Source organism: Sceloporus undulatus, chromosome 2, assembly GCF_019175285.1.
Source record: "Sceloporus undulatus isolate JIND9_A2432 ecotype Alabama chromosome 2, SceUnd_v1.1, whole genome shotgun sequence".
Lineage (NCBI taxonomy): Eukaryota > Metazoa > Chordata > Lepidosauria > Squamata > Phrynosomatidae > Sceloporus > Sceloporus undulatus.
Genome location: NC_056523.1, coordinates 308,436,084 through 308,458,394, shown reverse-complemented (window position 1 = coordinate 308,458,394; position 22,311 = coordinate 308,436,084). Strand labels below are relative to the sequence as shown.

General features: G+C 38.8%; 2 protein-coding genes across 13 annotated transcripts in view; one reads left to right on the top strand and one right to left on the bottom strand.

Annotated features, from left to right (window-relative positions):
- Nucleotides 1-7,672, top strand: part of EGFLAM (EGF like, fibronectin type III and laminin G domains) — a 170,756-nt gene extending 163,084 nt beyond the window's left edge. For all 5 annotated transcript variants that reach the window (XM_042452513.1, XM_042452512.1, XM_042452511.1 and 2 more), the window contains 2 exons: nt 2,807-2,910; nt 4,261-7,672. In XM_042452513.1, coding sequence (XP_042308447.1) covers nt 2,807-2,910; nt 4,261-4,415 — 259 coding nt within the window. In that variant the 3' untranslated portion in view covers nt 4,416-7,672. The remainder of the gene's footprint in view (nt 1-2,806; nt 2,911-4,260) is intronic.
- A 463-nt stretch (nt 7,673-8,135) lies between these two features.
- The window catches only part of LIFR (LIF receptor subunit alpha), a 123,086-nt gene continuing 108,910 nt past the window's right edge, over nt 8,136-22,311 (bottom strand). For all 8 annotated transcript variants that reach the window (XM_042452507.1, XM_042452503.1, XM_042452505.1 and 5 more), the window contains 4 exons: nt 19,754-19,906; nt 18,153-18,246; nt 16,738-16,813; nt 8,136-14,362 (listed from right to left, as the gene is read on the bottom strand). In XM_042452507.1, coding sequence (XP_042308441.1) covers nt 13,736-14,362; nt 16,738-16,813; nt 18,153-18,246; nt 19,754-19,906 — 950 coding nt within the window. In that variant the 3' untranslated portion in view covers nt 8,136-13,735. The remainder of the gene's footprint in view (nt 14,363-16,737; nt 16,814-18,152; nt 18,247-19,753; nt 19,907-22,311) is intronic.

Below are 22,311 nucleotides of genomic sequence, written 5' to 3'. Positions count from 1 at the left end.
ACACACACACACACACATATACAGATGGTGCATACCCCTTTTGTAAGTTGCTAAAGGCAGCAAATCTCACGATATTACATGCTAAACAGTGACCTCATTCTTCACCTTGGAAGTTAAAAATGTTGCGCCCCGTTCAGAGCCCCACAGAGCATGTGCAAGGCTGCCGATGCGAATCGGCCAATACACATTGTATTGAGTTGGTGTGGTAATCCAATCTGCACTTGCCTCACTTTGCCTGAATACGCATTGGCCGATTCGCAAAACCTCGATCCGGAAGGCCGTCCAGGTGTGAATGAACGATGCGATATGACGCGAATACGAATCAACAAAGCGTATTCAGAGAGCGCGGGTGCAAATGAACGATGCGTTATAACGCGAATACGCATCGACCAATGCGAACTGACCTTACTTCTGTGCCCTGTGTGGAAAGGTCCATGGTTCTGACTGTGGATCATGGACTAAATGATTATGCTAAAAGGCAATCTTAGACCATGGAAATCCTTTCTGAGGGAGATCAGACTAGCCTTTCCCATTTTTACCTCCCATCATCAGGCAAAAGACTTTTACTCTTTAGGCAGGGCTTTTCCAACTGGTTGCCTGATAATGGTCAAGAGTTTTAAATAGATAAACTGAACATTTTACTAATTTAATTATATATTATTATTATTGAAGAGTTTTAAACAGGTTTAATGTCTGTGTGAATGGTACCAATTGAGTCTCCCTTATCTGAAATGCTTGGGACCATATTGGGACAATATTTATTTATTTGGATTTTGGAATAGCTGTATTTGCATATTTGAATATAATGAGATATTTTGGAGATGGAACCCAAGACTAAATACAACATCCATTTATATTTAATATACATATCCACAAAGCCTGAAGATAATTTTATACACTATTTTAAATATGAAACAAAGTTTGTGTACACTTACTCATCAGAAAGCAAAGGTGCCACTATCTTAGTCACCCATGAAAAACGTTGGGGTTTTGGAATACAGTGTTTTGGATTTTGCAATTTCAGATAAAGGAGACTCAACCTGTATGACCATTTTAATTTGTATTTTGATATGTATAATTTATTGTCTGAGGTCCTGCTTTGACTTGACAGAGAATAAACCTCTGTGCCAGGCACAACTACATTACCTATCCTTTCCATATGTGCCACCTACCTTCTTGTTGGCTATGTAGCCCCCCCCTCCCCATAGTGCTTTAGTGGCCAGGTGGCTGTGTTCCTACAGCCAGATGCATAAAGATGACTTCTCCTTGCTTGGAGAGCTTTCTTTCTTTCTTTCTTTCTTTCTTAAAATATTCTTTATTATTAAAACTTTTAAAAACCCCACAAACATTACATTTCACTTTTCATTAACAGAGCACATTGAAATATAATTGATTTAAGATCATATATCTTTATATGTGAATGATTTTTTCCCTTTTGTTTAACTTCTATCTTAATAATTTTTCCGTCACCTGTTTCTGGGTGACAAAATGAGGGGAACAAAACAGGGTGCACACCTGTGGCCAATGGGGCTTGAATATTGGCAAGTTTTCATTTTTGCAAGGGGGGATCCCCCGTGAAAATGTAGGGGTGACTGTATTTATAGTTACTTCCTTCCAGGTTATAATAGCCTTGCTTCTTGTTTATTAATTTGAGATTTCTCTTATCTCATCTGTTAAATGAGGCTTCTATTCTTATTGAAACGTTTGTGATCTTTATTCTCTAACACTTACTGTATTTAGTTTTCACCTGGTCATTCCTAAATATTATATATCATTTTACTTTTCAACACTTGCTAGGCATGACCATTTTTTTATTACTGTAGGTATGTACTGGTCTCCATTCTTTGTTTACCAAAGTTAATGATTTGTTTTATATTAAGACCGTTAAAGTATCCATTCCCATCCTCTCTTCAACTTTAGTAGCCATTCATCATTTTTAACTTGGAGAGCTTTCTGGAGACCCTTGAAGGATAGCTGCTTCTTCATGTGTCTGGCTGCAGAAACACAGCCAGTTACTGCTTGACCACTCATCATCCTCCCTTGGCCACTAAATGACTGTGTCAGGGAGATTTCCAGCCAGCCAAGAGATAAGCAATGTGGGCAGAGGGTGTTGTGAAAGAAGGTGCAAGATACCTTTTTCCACAATGACCAAAACAAGGGCATAAACAGATACAGTTGCAGTGTGTTTGCACATTTCTCCAACTGGATTTTGGCCATTATATTTTTACTGGCAGTTGGTTTGTTGTTGTTGTTTTTAAATTATATTGGAAGCTGATTTGGATCCCACCATAGGAGAAAGGTAGGAAATGAATGAGTCAAAAGCAAGCAAGCTTTAAAGAAATATGTTTGTGATTGTAGTATTCATTCAAGTAAATACTATGTTTGTAGGCTCTCGATGGACATATACACACCCTAAAAAAGAGGAGTATTATGAGGCCCATAAATTCACGTACAGCATAGATCAAAATCAGAGCTGAGAATTCCCAAGTTTCCTTTGCAGTTCCCAAAGCCCCTTCTGTTCAATTATTCCTGAATTCCTGTCCTTTAAATAGCATACAACCAGCCAGGACATTGGTTATAGCCCTTGAGAAATCTACATGTCACAAGAAGTTGTGAGCATTTTTATTGTGGGATACTTGTAAATTCAAGTGATTTTCAGATATGATGATCTTAGATAAGAGGAATAATCAATTCCTGTGGTTCCTTATTTGGGCAGCAGTGGGAAAAATGATATTCCTTATCTGTATTAAATAAGTTACAGTGCAGTGCTATTGAAAGTATGTGTAACATTTTTGATCAATTTAAGGGACGGTCAGTCTGGGAAGGTAACAGTGGATGATTATGGTGCTAGGACTGGTAAATCTCCAGGAATGATGAGGCAACTGAATATCAATGGGGACCTATATGTAGGTAAGTGCCTTTTAAGTACTGTTATCTATCTTTATGTTATCTATCTTCAGATCTAGTTGGAGTGTACTCAGGCGAGTAAGGCCCATGGGGCCTCCTATTTTCTTGTTCTCCTCTTTTTTCACATAAAAAATCTTACTAGGAGTATCTCAGAATGTCGTCTCCTGTTTTCCCACCTTTTTAATGTCTTTAATGTCTCAGAATCTTAGTAGCAACACATCATAAAGCCTACTTTGGTTATGGAGTTGAATTATATCGAGCACTGCTTAATGCTGTATTTAATATCTCAGAGTTCTTCCCTGTTTTCTTGCCACTTTTGAAAACCACAAGACTCTTCAGCTGTTGTGCCCTATCCCTTTTCTGACTTTCCTTCCTGCCTTAGGAATCAGAAAGCCCGCTTCTGTTTGATATCCCTTTTAAAACACAGGGCAGAATCTGTTTAGTTGCTTATGTGCACCTCAGTGTAGCTTAGGCACAAGTATGCCTCTTTTAGGAAAAATTACTGTATATGTCCCAAACCTTCACCTACACAGCTGTCTACGCTTTCTAACTTCAATGGCTGTCACTGCCATCCCCCTGTCATCGTAGTGCCCATGGACTTTTTTCATTTGTTGCTGTACTACTACTTCCACTGCCTCCTTATCCTCTACCAGTGCAGTTATTTATTAATTTTTAATGCTGGCAAGTAGAATGTGGGCCCACATTTGTCTGTCATCATTCACAGTTCCAAGTGCAGATCAGCCCTTGCTGCTAGAATGGCCTTCCAGTTGTCTGCAGCTTTTATCCCCCTTTGATCCCCGTATGCTGGTTAGGACTGATGGGGAATTTAATCCGACACCAACTGGAGAGCCACGTGTGGGATGTTTTGCTCAGCCTGCTTGAAATAGGATGATGACATTGTGTTTTGCCTATTCTGTTGTAAGCCACCCGTATAAATCGAAAAGAATGATATCTATCTATCTATCTATCTATCTATCTATCTATCTACCTACCTATCTATCTACCTTATCACACTAGACAAATCCCACGCAGAAACAAGATTTAAAAGTAGAAAACCCCTGCAAATTTGGGATGTTTTTCAGACAATGTTTCTTCCAAAGAGCCTAATGTGAAAATAAAGCAAACGGAAAGTTGACAAAAATGACACCTGTGTCGTTTTTGTCAACTTTCTGTTCGCTTTATTTTCGCGTTATTGCTCTTTGGTGCAAACACGTCTGAAAAAAGTTCTGCGTTCGCAGGGTTTTTTTCTACTTTTAAAATCCCGTTTCTGCAGGATTCATCTAGCATGATATGGTTCTTAGATATGTTTTATATATAAATTATATATATATATATTACTTTTCTCTCCTACAGGTGGAATGAAAGAGATAGCACTCCATACAAACAGGCAATATATGAGAGGACTGGTGGGTTGCATTTCCCACTTCACACTTTCCACAGATTATCATATTTCACTGGTTGAAGACGCAGCTGATGGGAAGAATATTAACACTTGTGGAACAAAATAACCAATGGAGGGGTCTTTACAGGGAAGAGCCTTCCTTACATATACATCAGTAACAGTTCAATGACTGATCTCACACACTGAGGACTGCCTCCCAGGAAGGCAGGAAACTAAGAACCAAAACTGAAGGGAGCATTTCTCCTACTCCTTCTCTTTGGATCCTCTGCTCTCATAGTCCTTCTGAGTGCTTTGGGTAGGAACATCATGCTTTACTCCTTATTAAGGATGCAAAGCCCCGATGCTCTTGCATACAGCTGGTGCATTTCCTGCCAGGCCAACTGTATAAACATGTACATCCTTGTGAGATGTATCGGCCAGTATCAGCTTCAGACATGTATAACTGATTTGCAACAGCCAATTTTGCAAGGGTTTTTTTTTTTTTTTAAGAAAAAAGATTAAGCAACGTGGACCAATTTTTCAGCACTGACTACAATTCATTCCAAGGACCGGTCACAAAGCCTCCATTGTTATTTATCCAGTGTTATCCCTTCATTTTGCATCAGAGCTTAGAAAAGTTACTTTCTTAGACTATGATACCGAAGTTGGCTGGGGAAATCTGGGAGGTATAGTCCAAAAAGATAACTTTTCTAAACTACTTCTACTATCTTTAGTAACACTGTGTGTAGTCTCCCCAGAGACACAGCATGGACACGTTGTAGCAATGTCCGTTGAAAGAATCTCAAATTAAGTCACATCATGGCAAGACTGATGCTGCTAGCCACTATGCCTGCAGCATAACATAATTTGTCTCCTCTACTTGGAAGTAAGATTAGCTTTTGCCGGTCTAGAACATGTAATGAGATTATCCAGTCCATCAGCCACTATTTCATTCTTAGAGGTCCAATAGAGACATATTGCTCATGAAAATTGTCAGTTTCTGGACCATTATGCATCAAAGTATAAGAAGGGTTCTCATGCCTGAGTTGTACAGAAAAAAACTGCAGCTTTCTATATGTAGAAGATGAAGTGAATATCTTCCCTTATTCTACAGTTCAGGAACACCTTTAACCATGGCCATTGAGATCTGTCTTTGGGAAAACAGATCTCAGTGTTCTGCACAGATTATTCTCCCCGTCCTCATTCATTCAGCCCATCTTTTACCTGTGGCAAACCCTTCCAACTTTACCGGTTGATAGAGAGCAGGTGGCAGAAAGGGAAACCAACTATAGTACCTATATATAGCTGGACACACAGCAAAAGGCATCCTCTGGGACTTTCTGAAAGTCCTCTAAAGACCCTGGATGGTGATATCATTGCTATTCCTCCACTTATAGAAACATAGCTGGAGATTTCATCTCTCCTTTCCCTCCACTTTTGACATTATGTGTTTATTGTGCAGCTGGAGGAGGATTCTGAGCTTTGCAGCAACCAAAAAACTGAGTTACATAGATATAAATTGGGCTTACGTTTGCATAATTGACTACCAGGATGCCAGCCTCCCCATGTTTGAGTAGATTAGTTTTTGTAACATAGAGGATACTGTTTTAGCTAGGGAAAGGTGAGGATTCGCTTTGAGTTTGTTATTAGTAATAATTTACCACTATATGCAAAAATCGCCATGTTTTGGACAGAAAGAATTTGAGTACAAAGAACAGGGGAAATGGAGAAACTAAAATTCAGGGATTTGTCCATCCAGGTCCAGGCCACTGCAGGTTTAGCTCTTTTAAAAAGGCTGGCTTTAGACCCCTGCATTTGTCACTGCTGAATTAGGGTTGCTACCTCTCTTTTTTGGAGAAGGGCCTATCTTTACCACCTCTGTATAATGCTAGAAACAACTGTACATTGAATCTGGCCAGTGCAGATGGCTAAGAATTGTTTTCCCTTGGCTTCAGTAAGCAAAGTTCAGAGTTTTCTTGGCATGTAGAAAGAAATTGAAATTCTAGAATTCAAGCGCCAGAGAAAGTGAAGCTGAGAGATTTTTTTAGCTCAGTCCTGAAACTTGCTGTCAAGGTTTTGAAGGATACCACGGGATATCAACAATGTATCAGACCAATTCCTAAGTAGTGTGGTAATGGGCAGCAGAGCTACCTTTATATGATCCCCAAGTTACTTCTTTTCAACCAGAGAGACAGTATTTGAAACACATATTGGCACAATGACTGCACATCCAACAATCTCAGTCTTGAGGGCTGTATTTAAACATTCCATTTTTCCATTCCAGAGACACCATGTTGAATTTACTCGGAAAAATACATTTACAGCTCCATTCCACCTCAATGTAAAATGACCGTAAATGTTAACTCCTTTCCAGTTTATGCTGTTTGCTGAAGGGAATGGTTATTTCTATTTAAAAAAAAATCCTACTACTTTTTTTATTATAAGCAATGAAAATCAACCACCACATTTTATAGCAGCAATTTTGTACTTGTATATTTTTATATAGAAGCAACTGTGGCACTGATCAATTAGCTAATTTTACAAAAGGAGTAGGTGTCTGACACAGACTAGCATGTTGTATGTTTTTCCCAAAAGAAAAAGAAAAAAAAGTGCTGTGGAGCAAGGAAGTTTTGTATTTGCTTATTCTACAGTTTCAGGGGAAATATTTGTGAAATGTAACAGATTTTAAAATGTGGCTGGGGATGGGGCTAGACAACTGAAAAATGTACATTAAGGAAACTTTTCTGGCTTGAAACTATTGAAAAGATGTTAAATTGTGTTCTGCTGTGGCACCATTTTTTTTAAAAAAAATATCTAGGCAGTGTTACCTTTGTTCTGAGCAAGTGTAGCGATTTGAGTATTGGATTGACTCTGAGAGTTCAGGGTTTGAATCCTCAATATACCATGGAAATCTACTGGGTGCACCTAAGCAAGTCACACTCTCTCAGCTTCCAAGGAAGGCAAAAGCAAACCCCCTCTGAACCCATCTTGCCAAAAAATGCTCATGGCAGTGTCATCCTTAAAGCACATAACAGGAACACTATGGTAGAAGCAGAGTGCATACTTTTCAGAACCCTGCATCCGCAACTATTATTCATGCCAGCTGGGGGATTCTGGGAACTGTAGTCCAAAAATAACCTTTCAATGTTCTATATAGAATTGAAGATGTATTTTATGATCGTTAGGCACAGAGGCTAGAAAGTTTGAGACCCTCTGAAAAATAACAAGATCCTACATTGGAAGCAACAGTTCATAACTTTACAATGGCATGGCTAGTGGCATCAAGGGGATGGCAGGTGCAGAGCACACCGGGTGACAGCGCTGAAGAGGGTTGACACCTGGTTGGGCCCTTCTCTCCCTCCAAGTGCAGGAGAAGTGATACTCTCTACATCGGGTGACAACCCAGCTAGTGACACCGGACACACAACAATTCTAATGCATTGTGATGATGCATGTTGTCTCAATACAACAATAGTCTCAAAAATAGTCCTGTTGTGCAATGGGAGTTTCCATTGTGCAACAAGTCCTATACCATTCTGATGCCCATTGTGTAATGGGACCCATGGTGTAACAGCCACACTGTTGGCTCTGTTAGTGTAGTGATCTTGGAGATATAACTACATCTCTGCTCCCTTTCTATGAATACGAGCATAGTGCAACACCACACTTTGCCTTTGTGTGGTTGTATGGTGACATAAATATTTAATAGAATTCCAGTCATAGTATTGCAGGGGAAGAGATTATTGCTAAAATAGACAGTCGGGGAGTTAAACATTGATCTTTTACTGATTCTGCATGCAGAAATCGAACTAGATAAAGAAGAGTATATTTAACATTCTGAAGCATATGTGAGAAAATACATTTATTAAACTATATAGTCTTGCAAAATTAATAATACATGCATATTACAAGGATAAGCAGTACATCATCATACAAATAGGCTGGGAAACTAGCTTTATATTCATGCTAAATTTAGTATTATGAACTATATCTCATATACAGTTTTGCAGTCTCTCTTCCTACAATAGTGTTCTTCAGTATCACCTGTTGCTTATCACTTAGGTAATTTCACCAGGCAGCACATAACCACTAAAAGGCTCATATTCTCATAGTTACATTTCTAAAGCATACTGGCCCCAATCTACAAGCCGTAGTGTGTACACACACTTAGATGTTCAAGGAACGAATAGCACTATTCACCTGTTGAGCAGGAGACTATAACACTCCACAACTGCAAACTGCATGCAGTCACTGGGGTGCAGTAGTTCTAGGAAGCACTGAGTCTCACTTCTATTCATGTTTTTAATTTTGCAATAAATCACTTAACCTGGAGTTCCCAAAACGTCTTAGAGGCATGCCCTGCTTTTCTCAAAACCAGAAATACAGCATTAAGTGACAAAACTCCAAGGGCACAGTATGACATTGATAATAGTCTCAAAAAGACTTCCCCGAGACTTACAAATACACAGTAGAAGAATACATTCAGTTACATCCGGTAGTGTTAAGAGACAAAATGATACCTGAGCCCTTTTGACATTAAGTTGCCAATTTCAGCAGCCCATTTACACTGACTGAAAGCAAGGCTAGAGTAGATCAAATTGCTTGAAGGGGGTGGGAGGACACACAGGCAACTTTGGGTCTTCCAGTCAATTTAAGTATGACAATGCTCACTTGATATGTCAAAAATCACCAAGATTAACCTCACATCCATTACAAGTTATATATTTAATATGCTATTTACATTTTTCTAAAAAAAATCAGAATTTATTGAACTATAAAATGCAGCATCTACGATACAAGTAACATATCTTCACTGACAGCAACCCCATCCCCATTCCATTTTTGCTTCCATCCCAACTCAACTTCCCTTATCCTGACTTCCTTTGAGTCTCTGCTTAATCTCACTGCAGGAGATTTCACATTCTCAAGGAAGGCCTCAAGGAGGCCATGAAACCACATGGGTAAATTGGCAAGAAACAAACATCATCTTACTCTATGCGCAGAGCATGCCAGGGCTAAACCATTTGCAGCGGTGATGATCCACTGAAATGAGTGCCAGCCAATGACCTATAAGCATCCTACTCACTGCACAGACAGATCTGAGGAACCTCAATGAGCCTTGTAGAGGATCCTGTGACCTCCTTGAATGGCTACATATGCACACAGGGCACAGAACTGTTTAACTGAGCATATGCCTGAAAATGGATGCAGAATTTTCCTGTGCATTTCTAAGGAAGATCAACAGTAGATCTTCAGGGAAGCTTGTCCCTGATAGCTAATATTTTCACAGAAGAACCACAGTTTGAAAATCAGTTTTATATGCAACTTCAAACAGTGCCCCCCTCCCTGGCCCCTAAATTGTAATACACTAGTTTCCTGTGACTCAGCTAACCCAAAGCAGCAAATGTGGAAACATAGGTGATCCCATGGCACTCAATGTACCTGAAATCCATGGGCACAGCATACCACTCAGTGGGAGCCCATGATAGTTCATAGCTTGAAGCCCTAGTAAGATAGATTACACTAAGTATTGAGAGGACAATGCCACAAGCCCAAATGAGATGAACAGATGTTGTCAAACAGAACTGTCAGGGAAATCAAATCTTGCAACAAAGCTTTTATTGAAATGGGGTAAGCTGCCTCTTGCCCATTTTTCCCTTTTCATCTCCTGTTTCATGCAGAAAAAAACCTCAGAGATGAGTAGTAAATAGTCTTTGGGCATGACTGTATGAGTAGCTCAGACATCTTTTGTTTAGCACTTTAGTGGTACTCTTGAAACGTAGGAAACATTCTGTAGAATATCAGACAAGATAGCCTTTTCCCTTACAAACTTCCATACAAGTGAAAATCTAGATGACTGCTATGGAAAAGAATGGCTTGTGCTGGTAATGTACAATGAATGCTCTAATAAACAGAGGCTTCCATGAATGTTGATATCCAGTATCAGAAACATCACTCTGTGACCCTGTGGGCTTTGATGTATACTTTAAAAGGCAATAGTGGGTGTGCAAACAGAAATCTAATGCACATTGGTGTAGTCCCTGCTGCTTAAAATACTAAGAAATAGCCCAACAGGTTTGCAAGTGTTTGATGGGAGAATCCACATACCCATTGCTTATCCCTGGACAGAGACACTGTTGTGCAGAACCAACAGGTGATGGATTGTACTACACAGCAAAATGAATCCATGGCCTTCACATGGATGGAAAGAAAGTGATCCATGGGGCTAAAACACACTGTTGTTTCCAAAGTATAGCTTACTACATCTGATAAGTCAATTTTGTGAGGTATATCATATGCAAGTTACTAAAAATGTACACCCGAAACACCTCCACATGCCATTTCAAAAACACTAGCAACCCCAAACAGAATTCACAGTGCTTTCCCTCCCTGTCGGTCAACACAAAGGAAAAAAACCCAATGAACTAAAAGAAAAATATCATGAATTAAACACCGTTCATCAAAATGCAATTGTAACTTTTTTAAAAAAAAATAATCAATATAACATTTTGTAACACCAACATAGCAACTAAAAAAATTCTAGAACTAACAGACTGGCACATTTGAAGTTGAAAACGATAGCAAAAGAAGCACCAGAGCATAATTCCACCCATCTTCTGAAAAAAGGCACAACAAACTGGCTACACAATGTCAACCTCCCTTTTTGAAAAAAAAAATCTGCAGAGCTGCTCTAGAAATGGCAATCAAGCTCTTCAGGTCAGTCCTTTGGGTCTGTTTTTGTTTTTGGTGTTTTCTTTTGCGATCTAGTGCAAACTACAGAAATAAAAGAATGAAAGCCTCTTATGAAGTACAGACCCAGACACAAAAATTTCTACTGATGCTTTCAAAGTTAAATAGCGTCTCAGACTAAAAACTTGGTATGGAAGACTAAGATTCCCTCTACTTCCCCTCACCCCAAGATATTTCTTATCACAGCTCAAAAACTTGTTAAAAGTACAAGAGTATTGGTATTTAGCTCCAATGTAGTCCAGGGGATATAGGGACTATATTTGATTTCAACTGAATGAGATCAGTTGCATTAAGGCAGGAGTAGAGAGTCTCTAGCCTACAGTAGTTTCAAGACCCCTTTCATCTCCCATTTTAGCCCTCAATGTCTATGACTGGGTTCAAAACCAAAATCAAAACCCCAGTAGTTTATGAAACAGCAACCTCAGCAACCTAATATTTGGAAAAAAAACACCTCCTTTATCATTTGTGTATATATAAATTTATGGTACTTTTACCTAGCTCACATATGTTTGGATGAACTTTTTCTTAATTTGAAACCATTACCAAGCTATGTATGAAACAAGATGAGCATGTAATGGCTTGGAAGGAAAAAGAAGCAAAATTGCCAACTTCATTTGGGAAATAAGTCTTCTTTTCCTCCCAGAAGATAACTTTAATCTGAAGGCCTTCATGTGTTAGGGCAGAATCCCCTTGGTGCATTGTGGCAGTATAACTCCTGAATTAGCTCCTGCATTAAAAATAACTCTACAAAATAAAGGGCACTCTCCTTTCAGGTTTCTGGGTATGTTTGATGTTACAGTCAATGTTACAGTCATTGAAATGAAGAGATGACAACAGACCACAACATGTAAAAACTGTATGACAAATATTTTGGAAGAGTCCACCACATAAAAAGGCACTCAACAAATGTAACCCCTGTTTGGATGTGATTAAATACTATTCAGTTATCCCCATATTATCTTAAAACAGCCATACAAACATGGTAGACGTGAATTTGGGTAAGATAAATGAATTCTCTCAGAAAGACGACAGGCAAATTTGAACTGCCCCATGCTGAGTCAACGTTGATATAAGTAGCTCAGAGTAATGGCAGAACCAGTGCAGCAGTTCCTCAATTTGATTTGTAAAAGATTTGCTACAAACACTATAGCCAATGGGAAATCTGAAACAGTTTTGCACCTAAAATGTTCACATATCAAAAAGGGCCAGCTCCATAAGCAATGTATAATTACAAATATACACTATCAAGAAATATAGTAACGTTACAGCTACAATCTGGTTAACTGTTTTAAGACTGCTGTCCATATGATTGTATCTCCAAGTCCTTTATTTGAAACAAAGCCATGGCTTTAAAGAACCATTTCCATTGCAGTTGTTATCTGTGCAAATATTTGAAATGAAATCTAGAGGCAGTAGCAGCTCCATTTATGGTAATCACACATGAAAAATATTCATGGTTGGTCATTCGTCAGGAACAATGCTTTCCCACAAAGTCTATGGACGGAAACACTCCCAAAAGTGCAGTTTATTTTAAATGGTGCTGGCACAGGGGAAGACTCTTGCTAAGTATCTTGTAGAGTTTTCCTGGAAACTGATATAGGCAGGAAAAAGCAATTTCCCTGGGCTATGGACATCAAACAAAGGCCTACTGCTCATGAAGATGATCCATGAGTTGCAATTAATATATCTTAACATTTCAGAAGGGAAGTGAAGATCACACGGCTGAATGATTCTTGGAGAAAAGGCAACAGAAATCCTTCCACAGAAAAGTAGCACGCTGGGGAGAAAGCTTCTGGCCCACCATGACTACTTGAGGTCAAGACACAGTAGTCATTTCATTTCATTTTATTAAAAAAAGAGGAAAGAGTGGAAAATAATATTGCTTTAAAAAAAACCTGCAAGTTAAAACATTTGCTCCTGATGTTTTTAAAATCAGTGTTACACTTGTTTTTGCACCCCTGAGTCAATACTATTGCATACACATCTATACAGTAGGTATAGAAACCATGATTCAGGCTTCTCAAACTAACATCAGAGAGAACCATGGCTGATGTTGATGTCAGCAAGCTATCTAAGCTGGAGTTCTTCGATTCAAGTTGATTCAAACTAATTTCCCACAAAAATAAAAAGGGAATCAACCGCCATCAAGTTTGAAAACTAGTGCCTGTATTGTAGTGTTTGGGTATTTTAGTGTTTAGGTACTGTAGTGTTTGGGTATTGTAATGTTTTAGTAATGTAGTGTTTGCACTCCAAGAACCTTAGACTTGTTGGGGAAAAGATCTTTGATTAGACATGTCCCAGGGCTTGGCAGATCTATGTATCTCTATATGCCTCTAAAATGTTAACAAAGCACACAAATGTGTTCAGGGCAATAATTTCCCCCTACCATATTCAAAACAGGAGACCGTAAAATCAATCCTTATGCCCTGCTAACAAAGAAGGGATAGTAAACTGTTCAAATGCAGACACAGATCTCCTGCTGTTCTTTGGCTTCAGTAAAAATTAATCTTGGATATTTTCCTCAAACTGAGGTGCCAGGAATTAACCTCTTGGCCAATCGTAAAAAATGAAAGAAGGTTAAATGTTCAATTTCACAAAAAATGAAATGATAGACTCTGAAGGACATTGCCTTCCAGGGATGCTAAAAGCAAATCCCAGCAAATTGCTGCTTTCACAGCAACCACTACTCTCCTAGTTTTAATCATTTGGCTTGTTGTGAAAGAAGTTAGCGAAGGACCAGCCAGTGTTAATGACTTCGGGAGAGTCTTCTTCCTCTTTGGGTGGGATCAAGAACTGTCGAGAATTAATTGAACAAGGGCTCCCAAATGAGGCATTTTCATTGTTGCTTTCCATGGATACCGGAGAGTCTGGGCAGTCTGTGTTCCAGGAAGGTGCATTCACTTGAGGTCTATAGCCTGCAGCCTTGTCCAGGTCCTCATCTACAGATGTGGTTTCCTCTGTGTTTCTTGGTGGCTGCATTTGAGGCTTGTAGCCTGCTGCGACCACACAGTCAACTTCTAAATCTTCCTTCATTTTATCGGGAGCCGGATACATTGTCTGGATGTCTATATAAACAACCTGGGAAGATCCCATGGATCCATCTATTGGTGGATTAGAGATCTCCTCCTCGATGATGGATGGACAATAGGAGACAACAATGTGACTCTCTGATTCAGAATCGAGGCCATCTTCAGGAAGTTCCTCTGTCACAGGCAATTTTATGGCTGCATCCTCAATCTTCAGGCATGAGGTCTGGGTTTCAACCACCTCAATATTATTGGGGGTACATGGATTCATCTCCAAGGTTTTAGAATTAGGGTTTCCCTGCAATCAGAGAACAAAGTAAGATAACAGTGCTCAGCATTTTCAAATTTGTTTTAAAAAACAATTTTTCAGGAGTATCATCAAACAATTTTTTAAAAAAATCAAAAGCTTTCATGGCTGGCATCCATAGTTTTATGTGGGTTTTCCGGGCTATGCGGCCATGTTCTGGAATAATTTATTCCTGATGTTTGACCTGCATCTGTGGCTGGCATCTTTGGAGAGGATTTTTTAAAACTTGCTTATTTTTTTTTTGAATTACTTATTTTTATATAAATCTTTCATTTTGCCTTAAAGGGTTGGGAGAATGTTCCACATTAAGACCCCCACGTAAATTTTTTCACCTGATTGACTGCTGCAAATTTCACACCTACAACCACAAGGCCTTGGAAGCACAGGTGACCAAGCACCTGGAATTTCATTTTACCAGTTGTGTTTCTTTGTCTGAAAAACTGAAAGCAGTGTAACAAGCCTAAGATGCTAAGTTAACTTATATCATGAACTCTATTACAGTCCCAGTACCTATATTAATCATCATTTAGGTAAGTCTATAAGCTGAAGCCACTATTCAACGTAACATAAAGCCCAGAGGCTCCAGACGTAACTTATCACTTACTTTGTTCTCATATATGAGAGTGAAAAAATTGTCAAGTTTTCTCTCCAATAGATTATAAGAGTTTCGTTCCCTTTCTGTCCATTAAAAAAAACCAAAATACTTTACAGGACTTTTCTTACAAACATTTTGCCATGCAAACAACACTATTTGGTGCAAAAAAAAGTTTGTGGAAAAATGAATTTTGAGACTTTTGTTTTTGTTTTGTCTTTTTTTTCCTTTTTTTTTCCTTTTTTGCATGCAACACTGGGTTTTATGCAATGTACAATGCAAGTTTTCAAAAAATACAAAAGGGAAAAATTCTGAAAAAGGTGAAAAAATTCCCCAAATGTGTTGAGATCTACTTTCTCATCAAGCATGAGAAATTTTGCAAATATTCTTTACATTTCTACAAAGCTTCACGCTTTCTTGGTCACTGGATTGGGAGATAATGACCTCAGATTCAATGGTCGGTGTGGGAGAATTCATATTTATTGGAAATGCAAAGCAAAATCAAGAAACACGGGTGGACAACTAGTCCAGAGGACAATTTTCACCTCCAGACATCCCAGGATGGCCATTTTGATACATTTCAAGCAATCCAAAACTGATCTGAAATCACTTTGGTTTTCATTTTACTTTCAGAAGTCTTTAGCATTTTTCCCCCATTGCAGATGCAACATTAAGCCTAACCATTTTGTTTGGAGACTGTTTCACACTACTTCAAATATTTTTCAGACCCACTCCCATTATTTTTTTAAAAAATGTGTCCCACAGAAGTGTAAAAAGAGGTTGGGGACCCATGCATTTGATCAGCTACATTGATTCCCCCAACCTTGGTCACTGGGGAAAATGCACATTAGTCTTTGAATCTTTTTAATTAAACTAATTGTAGCCTGGGTGAAAGTGTCTTTACTTAAGCTACGGGGGGGGGGGGGGATAACATTTTGCAGAAACAACTGCCCAGCACCACACACACTTAAATATTATCCCTGTGAACAATGGGATGGTGGAATTCTGCACTAGCTGAAGTCTCTAAAGCATCTTTAAAAGGTAGTCCTATGAAGAGGGCATTGCAGAGGTCTTCTCCGAATGGGGCCAGGATGTGCATTATAAATACAATTTGGGTCAAGTATGTGTTTCAGCAATTGCATACAACCAAAATGAGGCCTTGACCTCCAAAGGTTAAAATTTAATCTGAACCCTACAATAAAGAGCAGAAAAAGAGAGGGAATGGGGCAGAGAAAAATGAAAAAGTCCAGAACTGCTTCAGCATTTTTTTCACACACACACACACACACCCAGCAACGGGGAAGGGATCAATTTTCTACAAACAACCATGCTGTACAGTGGGTACCACTGTACAGTGAGCTCTGTACAGTAAAGGCATCCAGGACTCCTGAGGATACAAAATCCATGGATACTCAAGTCCCATTAAATACCATGGATAGTAAAATTGTGTCCCTTATATAAAATGACAAAAGCAAGTTTTGCTTTTTGGAATTTTTATATTTTAAAAATATTTTCAAGCTGCAGATGGTTGAATCTGTGGACAAAGAAATCTGTGGTTATAGAAGGCCAACTGTACTTTTTCCTCTGTCCCTTCTCATGCACATTGCCACAGAAACCAAATTTTCAAGCTCATCATGTCCCTGAACTATTTCATGGTAATTTCAGTCCTTTCACACTCAACACAGAAATAGAGAGGTATTCCTGGCCTCTTTCCAATAACACCTTTCAAACACATACTAATGAGAGCACAGAACGGTCAAACACAAAATATTACCTCAGGATCCTTTGGGAACTCCAAAGCTTTACAGTTCTCAGGGTTTGGAATGTCAGGATAGAAGGTTTCTTTAATCCTTTGAAAACAGAAACATTAAACAGAAATCTCATGAAGGGGTGCTACCACAAAGTACAACAGTATCCTACCCATCAAAATTAGAACCATCTTTTGATTTTGATTTTTCTGCCATGGAAGTGCTAAAGGCAGTTTTTCATACATAGTTATACTGGGATTAAGCAATGAACTGAAATATATCAATGCACCTCAGAAGGACCACAGACCTCTCTCAGGTCAAGGGCAGCATGATTAATGATTACAAATTTGGAGTTGCTATTATTTATTTGTGGAACTTATACCCTGGTTTTCTATCAAAGAATGATAGTCATGTTAGTTAACAAAGATAACATCAAATACAACCATAACAGAAAAATAAACAAACCAATAAAAAAATAACCTTTTAAGTATATGTCAATAAAAGAAGGGCATCCATCTAATCAAATGCCTCTCCCATTGCAAGCCAATTTGATTTGTATATAGCCTTTTAGTATATTTTAATGTTTTAATATTAATTTAATGTTTAATGTTTTTAACTTCATAAATTGTTTTCAAAAAATCTTGTATTCATACTTCTTAATGAATTTGTATTGATTAAATTTTTATTGTTTTCAACATGTTAGCTGCTTTAAGTCCCTATATCAGGAGAAAGGCTGGATATAAATAAATAAATAATAGGCAAACCCTTTCAGAAATAAAAAGGTGCTGGAAAGCAAAAACAGTGGTGAGGCAGTCTCTCTTTCCTCATTAGGTAGGGATTTCCAAAACCTGAAACTATTCTCTTGCATCCCTATCATACACACCTCTATGGATTGCAGGACCAAGAGAAGGGCTCTCCCCCTCCCGCTTGTAAACATAAATGGGTAGAGAAACAAAAAGCTCATTTGACTACATAAACACACCAGCAGAGTGTCAACCACGCAACCTGACTTCAACATGCTAACAGATAAGGTGATATGCCTAATGTGTAGATGGCTCTCCCCTTCATAATTCAGTGGCACAGTGATTTTTTAAAAACTGAATTTTGGTAATAAGCTGAGAAAGCCATGCTCCAAGAAGTACAATTCCCCTGCAGAAAGAACAAATGTTCCTCTTCTTCTAATGTGAAAACGTATCCTCCTCCCACAAATCAGAAGTGACCATTTGTCACACTTCCACTATGGAATTTCAGCAGCAAGATGATAGGGAAGAGGGTCATCCTATGGCAGGTTTCAGGGACTTGACTCCTAAACCTGCTGATGATATGATAGACTTCAACATATATCACAGCACAAATCATTATGTTTAACCCAAATCAAGTCTTGTTTTACACCTCTATACATAAGTTTAGAAAACGAAGTCTGTGAAATGTAAATAGTTACCATTCTCTCTTCCGGTAGCAAAGGATGCTGGTCACCACCGCCAAGACAATAACAATAGCCACAGGAATAAGGATGGCAATAATTAATCCCACTGCTGAAAATGTGAGCAGAGAAAGACTCATAAAACTACAATAATTCATGTAGCCGATAAAAATTGCTAGTTGTCCAAAGACATCCTACAGAGGTTTGCAATATTAAGCCAATTTTACAAACAAAGGTTGATCTCCAATAAATGCAGTTTATTGGAATTGAAAATGATCCCCAGACAACTGCAGATTTCCCTCCTACTGACTGTGCACTGAAAAAGTTTATGCATACAATTACTGCATCGTTGAGCATATTATTTTGCCACTTCTTTAGTGACAACCAGTTCTAAAAGTTAAATGATCCACAGATAGGAATCCTGCAGCTTTCCCAATATTGTTAGGCTGCAACTTCCAACTCTCCCCACCACTGACTATTCTGGCTAGGGCTGCTGAAATTTGCAACTGTAGGACTCCATCATCATCCCAATCCTTGACCTAAACACACAAATATACACATTAGAGGCATCTGGAAAATAGCTCTTATCCAATAGAAAAGCATGAAACAGGGGTGGACATCCTACAGCTTTATTGATGTTTTGGATCTCAACTTTAATCAACACATGTAGGATGGGCAATGGTAAGGTACTATGGTTCTATAGGTTAAAAAGTTCCAAAGGACAAAGTGTTTTCCATTGTTTATCTACACTTGACATACAGTATAAACTGAAGACATATGGATGCTACACGGCATTTATGGACAAACATAATTTCAGGAAGAAAGAGGAAGAGGAGAAAGAAGATGAAGAGGGGAAATGACTGGAGGTAGCAGTAGTAGTAAACTGTAGCATTTGATGATCTTCTGTTTATGCTCGATGGCACATTATGAATATTTCTTGGACTGCCAAAGTGGCTTATAAAATTTTAAAACATCCAGATGACCATGGGGACTCAAAAGGTGATGAAAATGCTTTTTTTTTTGGGGGGGGGGGGAGGCCCCCAATGGTCCAGTATGGTGTCCTAACCTCTGGCAGCTTTCATAGCAATACACAAAATCAGAAATATGATGGCATATGCATTTGTAAGTTTGGTAGTCAATAATATATCTTTACACTTCAGGCTTTAACCAGCTCCTTCATACTTGCCTTTTCAGGTCCTAGTTTTCTTCAGGTTTTTTTTTAGCTACAATGTCCATTTTGATGTTTGACTGAGCCGAAGTATATAAAATAATCTCCTTAGTACTCATTACCAACTATAGCCTTAAGTATGAACAACTATGCTCTCTCCTCTGGTACATGAGCTTCTCCCTTTCTGCTCCCTAGTTCTCTTCCTCATTTCTTGTACAGTACTTTGATTGTTAGGTCCTAAGGACAGAAACCCATCCCTTTTATTTATGAAACTTTGAAAAGAACGATCAAGATAAATGGTCCTGAAGAAGCAGAGCTTTTACATGCTGGGGATATTTTAGAGTTACTCAAGATGTTTTTGGGAAGTTTGCTTGACACTGTGCTATTAATCTGCCAGACTGCATATGCTGCAGCAATCCTGACCTCCAAATCAAAATGACTCTCAGCTTACCATTTTCCTTGGTGACTACATACAAGCTCCTTGCAGGTCCAATTCCTCCAGCAGTGTAGCCACTTAAGTTCAGGTGGTAGCCAGTTTTCCCTTGAAGGCTTGAGATTTTCAATGTTTTTTGTTCCAGGTTTGTAATGTTAATTGCTCTGTGGCCTAATAAAATAAAATTCCACAGGAAAAGCAGATAAGAATTGAACAGTAAGAATTTTGGCTAACATATTTATTAAAACTGCTGCAAGGACTGTTTCAAGAATGAAATTTGTTAATATTAGCTTTATACATGTAGGTATTGAAGCTAAAAATGCAATAGGAGGATACCTATTGCAACTCAACTCCTTTCTCTCCTCAAGCTTTGTATTAGGTATGCACATACGTAAATGGGAAAAATTACTTCAAATGGCATCTTGATGGCCCAGACAGTTGTACCAAGATACTTTTGTGAGGTATTTTATACACACTTGAGTACCACATTATGGTACCACACAAAAGTAATTATTGTGTCAGAAGTGCCTGAAATGAAACCCCAAGATTATTTTGCAGCTCCCCAAACTCCCCAGATCATCCTTAGGATAAGGAAAGTAGAGAAGATTTTAAAAGAGAAGAGAAGGATGGTGGACAGAAAGAAGTCAGACAGAGAGATTGCCTATCTTGGAAGCACCCAGGATTAGCAATTCATCTTCCAAATAGGTCACAGGGCTGCCCTGAACTTTTAATTTTTTTTAACATCACCCATTGTCCTTTTCCCATTTTTTCTTCTTTTTTGAAATCTCTGGCCATTTCTCAGAGGCTCCCAGGAGAATATTGGACTCCAGACCTGCTGAAGTTGCCCACTTCTGCTTGATGAAAGTCCACTCCTGTTTTATGCAAACCTATGTATGTATTTGTTTGTTTACAGTGCTTTTCCAGTATACACTAGGATAATGTGAAGGGGAGAAAAGGCTGAAAATAATTAAAGGCCATGGAAAGCAAATTAGGTCTCTGAGAACAGATGACAGGAAAATAAAGTTGGCTCTCCTTCTAATAAACTAGAAATATAGATTTCAAGAAGCAATAAATAAATAAATAAATAAATAAATGTGTAGCGTTGGCCAAAAGTCAGAGGAATACCTTTGTATCAAAATGTCAATAGCCAATTTTTGGCATCAAAGTACAGACACAACAGGGAAGCAGATCTATTGGTGTTTTGAACACAACCACAACCTGTCTCACTGGTTGAATGTGGACATAATGCTAAACTGTAGGGTTTTTTAAAACTTGCTGAAAACACCAGAACCATGAGTGGAGTAATGAGGAAATCAAACGAGCAAGGAAAATCTTGGTTTGTTTCACTTGATGTTAGTGTGATTCTACCCATTTCCTCTACAAATACCTGGGTACTATCTCAAATAGTTTTCTGGAAGCCAAAGACTTTAATGATCACAGCCTCTTATAACTTCCACTTTAGCCCAACTGCAGAAATGAGGTAGGAAACACATTCTCAGCACATACCAAGCCAAACACTCATTATTTCTAAAACTTCCCTCCCTGGGTCTCATGTTGGCAGAAAATACATACATACATATTCCCTGCCTACCCCAATTTGTAGTCAAATTCAGTTGAAGCCTGCAGCTGGCATTTCCTCCACTCATTCCCTGAAAAAAAAAATCCCTTGTTTAAGACTTCTACCTGTAGATCCATTTGCTTTTAATGTCATATGCTGACAGCCTCCCCAAAGCAACTGACCTGTGGCAAAAGGATACTGTATGTGAAACTTTTACCTTTCACTTGACATTGACTCCAAGGGAAATCCCAGTCTCACGTTGTACTACTAAGCCTTGACATCTCTTATTCCATTTCTGTCTGAAGACCAGAAAGAAATCTATGCTTTGCACATTAGCACTCAACTGCTCTGTGAAATGAATTCTTTCCATTGGCACCTTTGTTCCCACAAGCATCTGAACACAGGTGAACCCAATGTCCTGGCAATCCCTGACTCCCACTGCTCTCAGATCCTCCACCTCACCATCCGTGTCACCAATCAGTTGTTGTGTGGCTCAACATTGTTTCTGATTTATGGTGATCTTAAGGTGAACCTACCATGGGGGTTTCTTGGCAAGATTTGTTCAGAGGGGATATGCCATTTTCTTCCTCTAAGGCTGCGAGAATTCAAAGACATAGCTGTTAGTTTGGAAAATCAAATGTGCAAAGGGATCTTGCAACACCTTTGAGACTAACAGAGAGAAAGAAGTTGGTAGCAAGAGCTTTCCTTGACTTGAGCCTACTTCCTGAGATGCATGGGGTTTAGAGAGTGTAGCTTGCTAAAAGTCGCCCAGTGGGTTTTCACGGTTGAGCATGGATTACAACCCCGGTCTCCTAATCCAACTCTCAAACCACTCAAGCCATGCAGGCTCTCTAGGGATGCATCCACACTGCAGACATAATCTGGTTTGACACTACTTTAACTGCCATAGCTCCATGCTATGCAATTCTGAGAATTGTAGTTTTGTGAGACATTTAGCCTTCTGTCAGAGAGAGCTCTATTGGCACAACAAACTACAGTTCCCAGAATTCCACAGCAT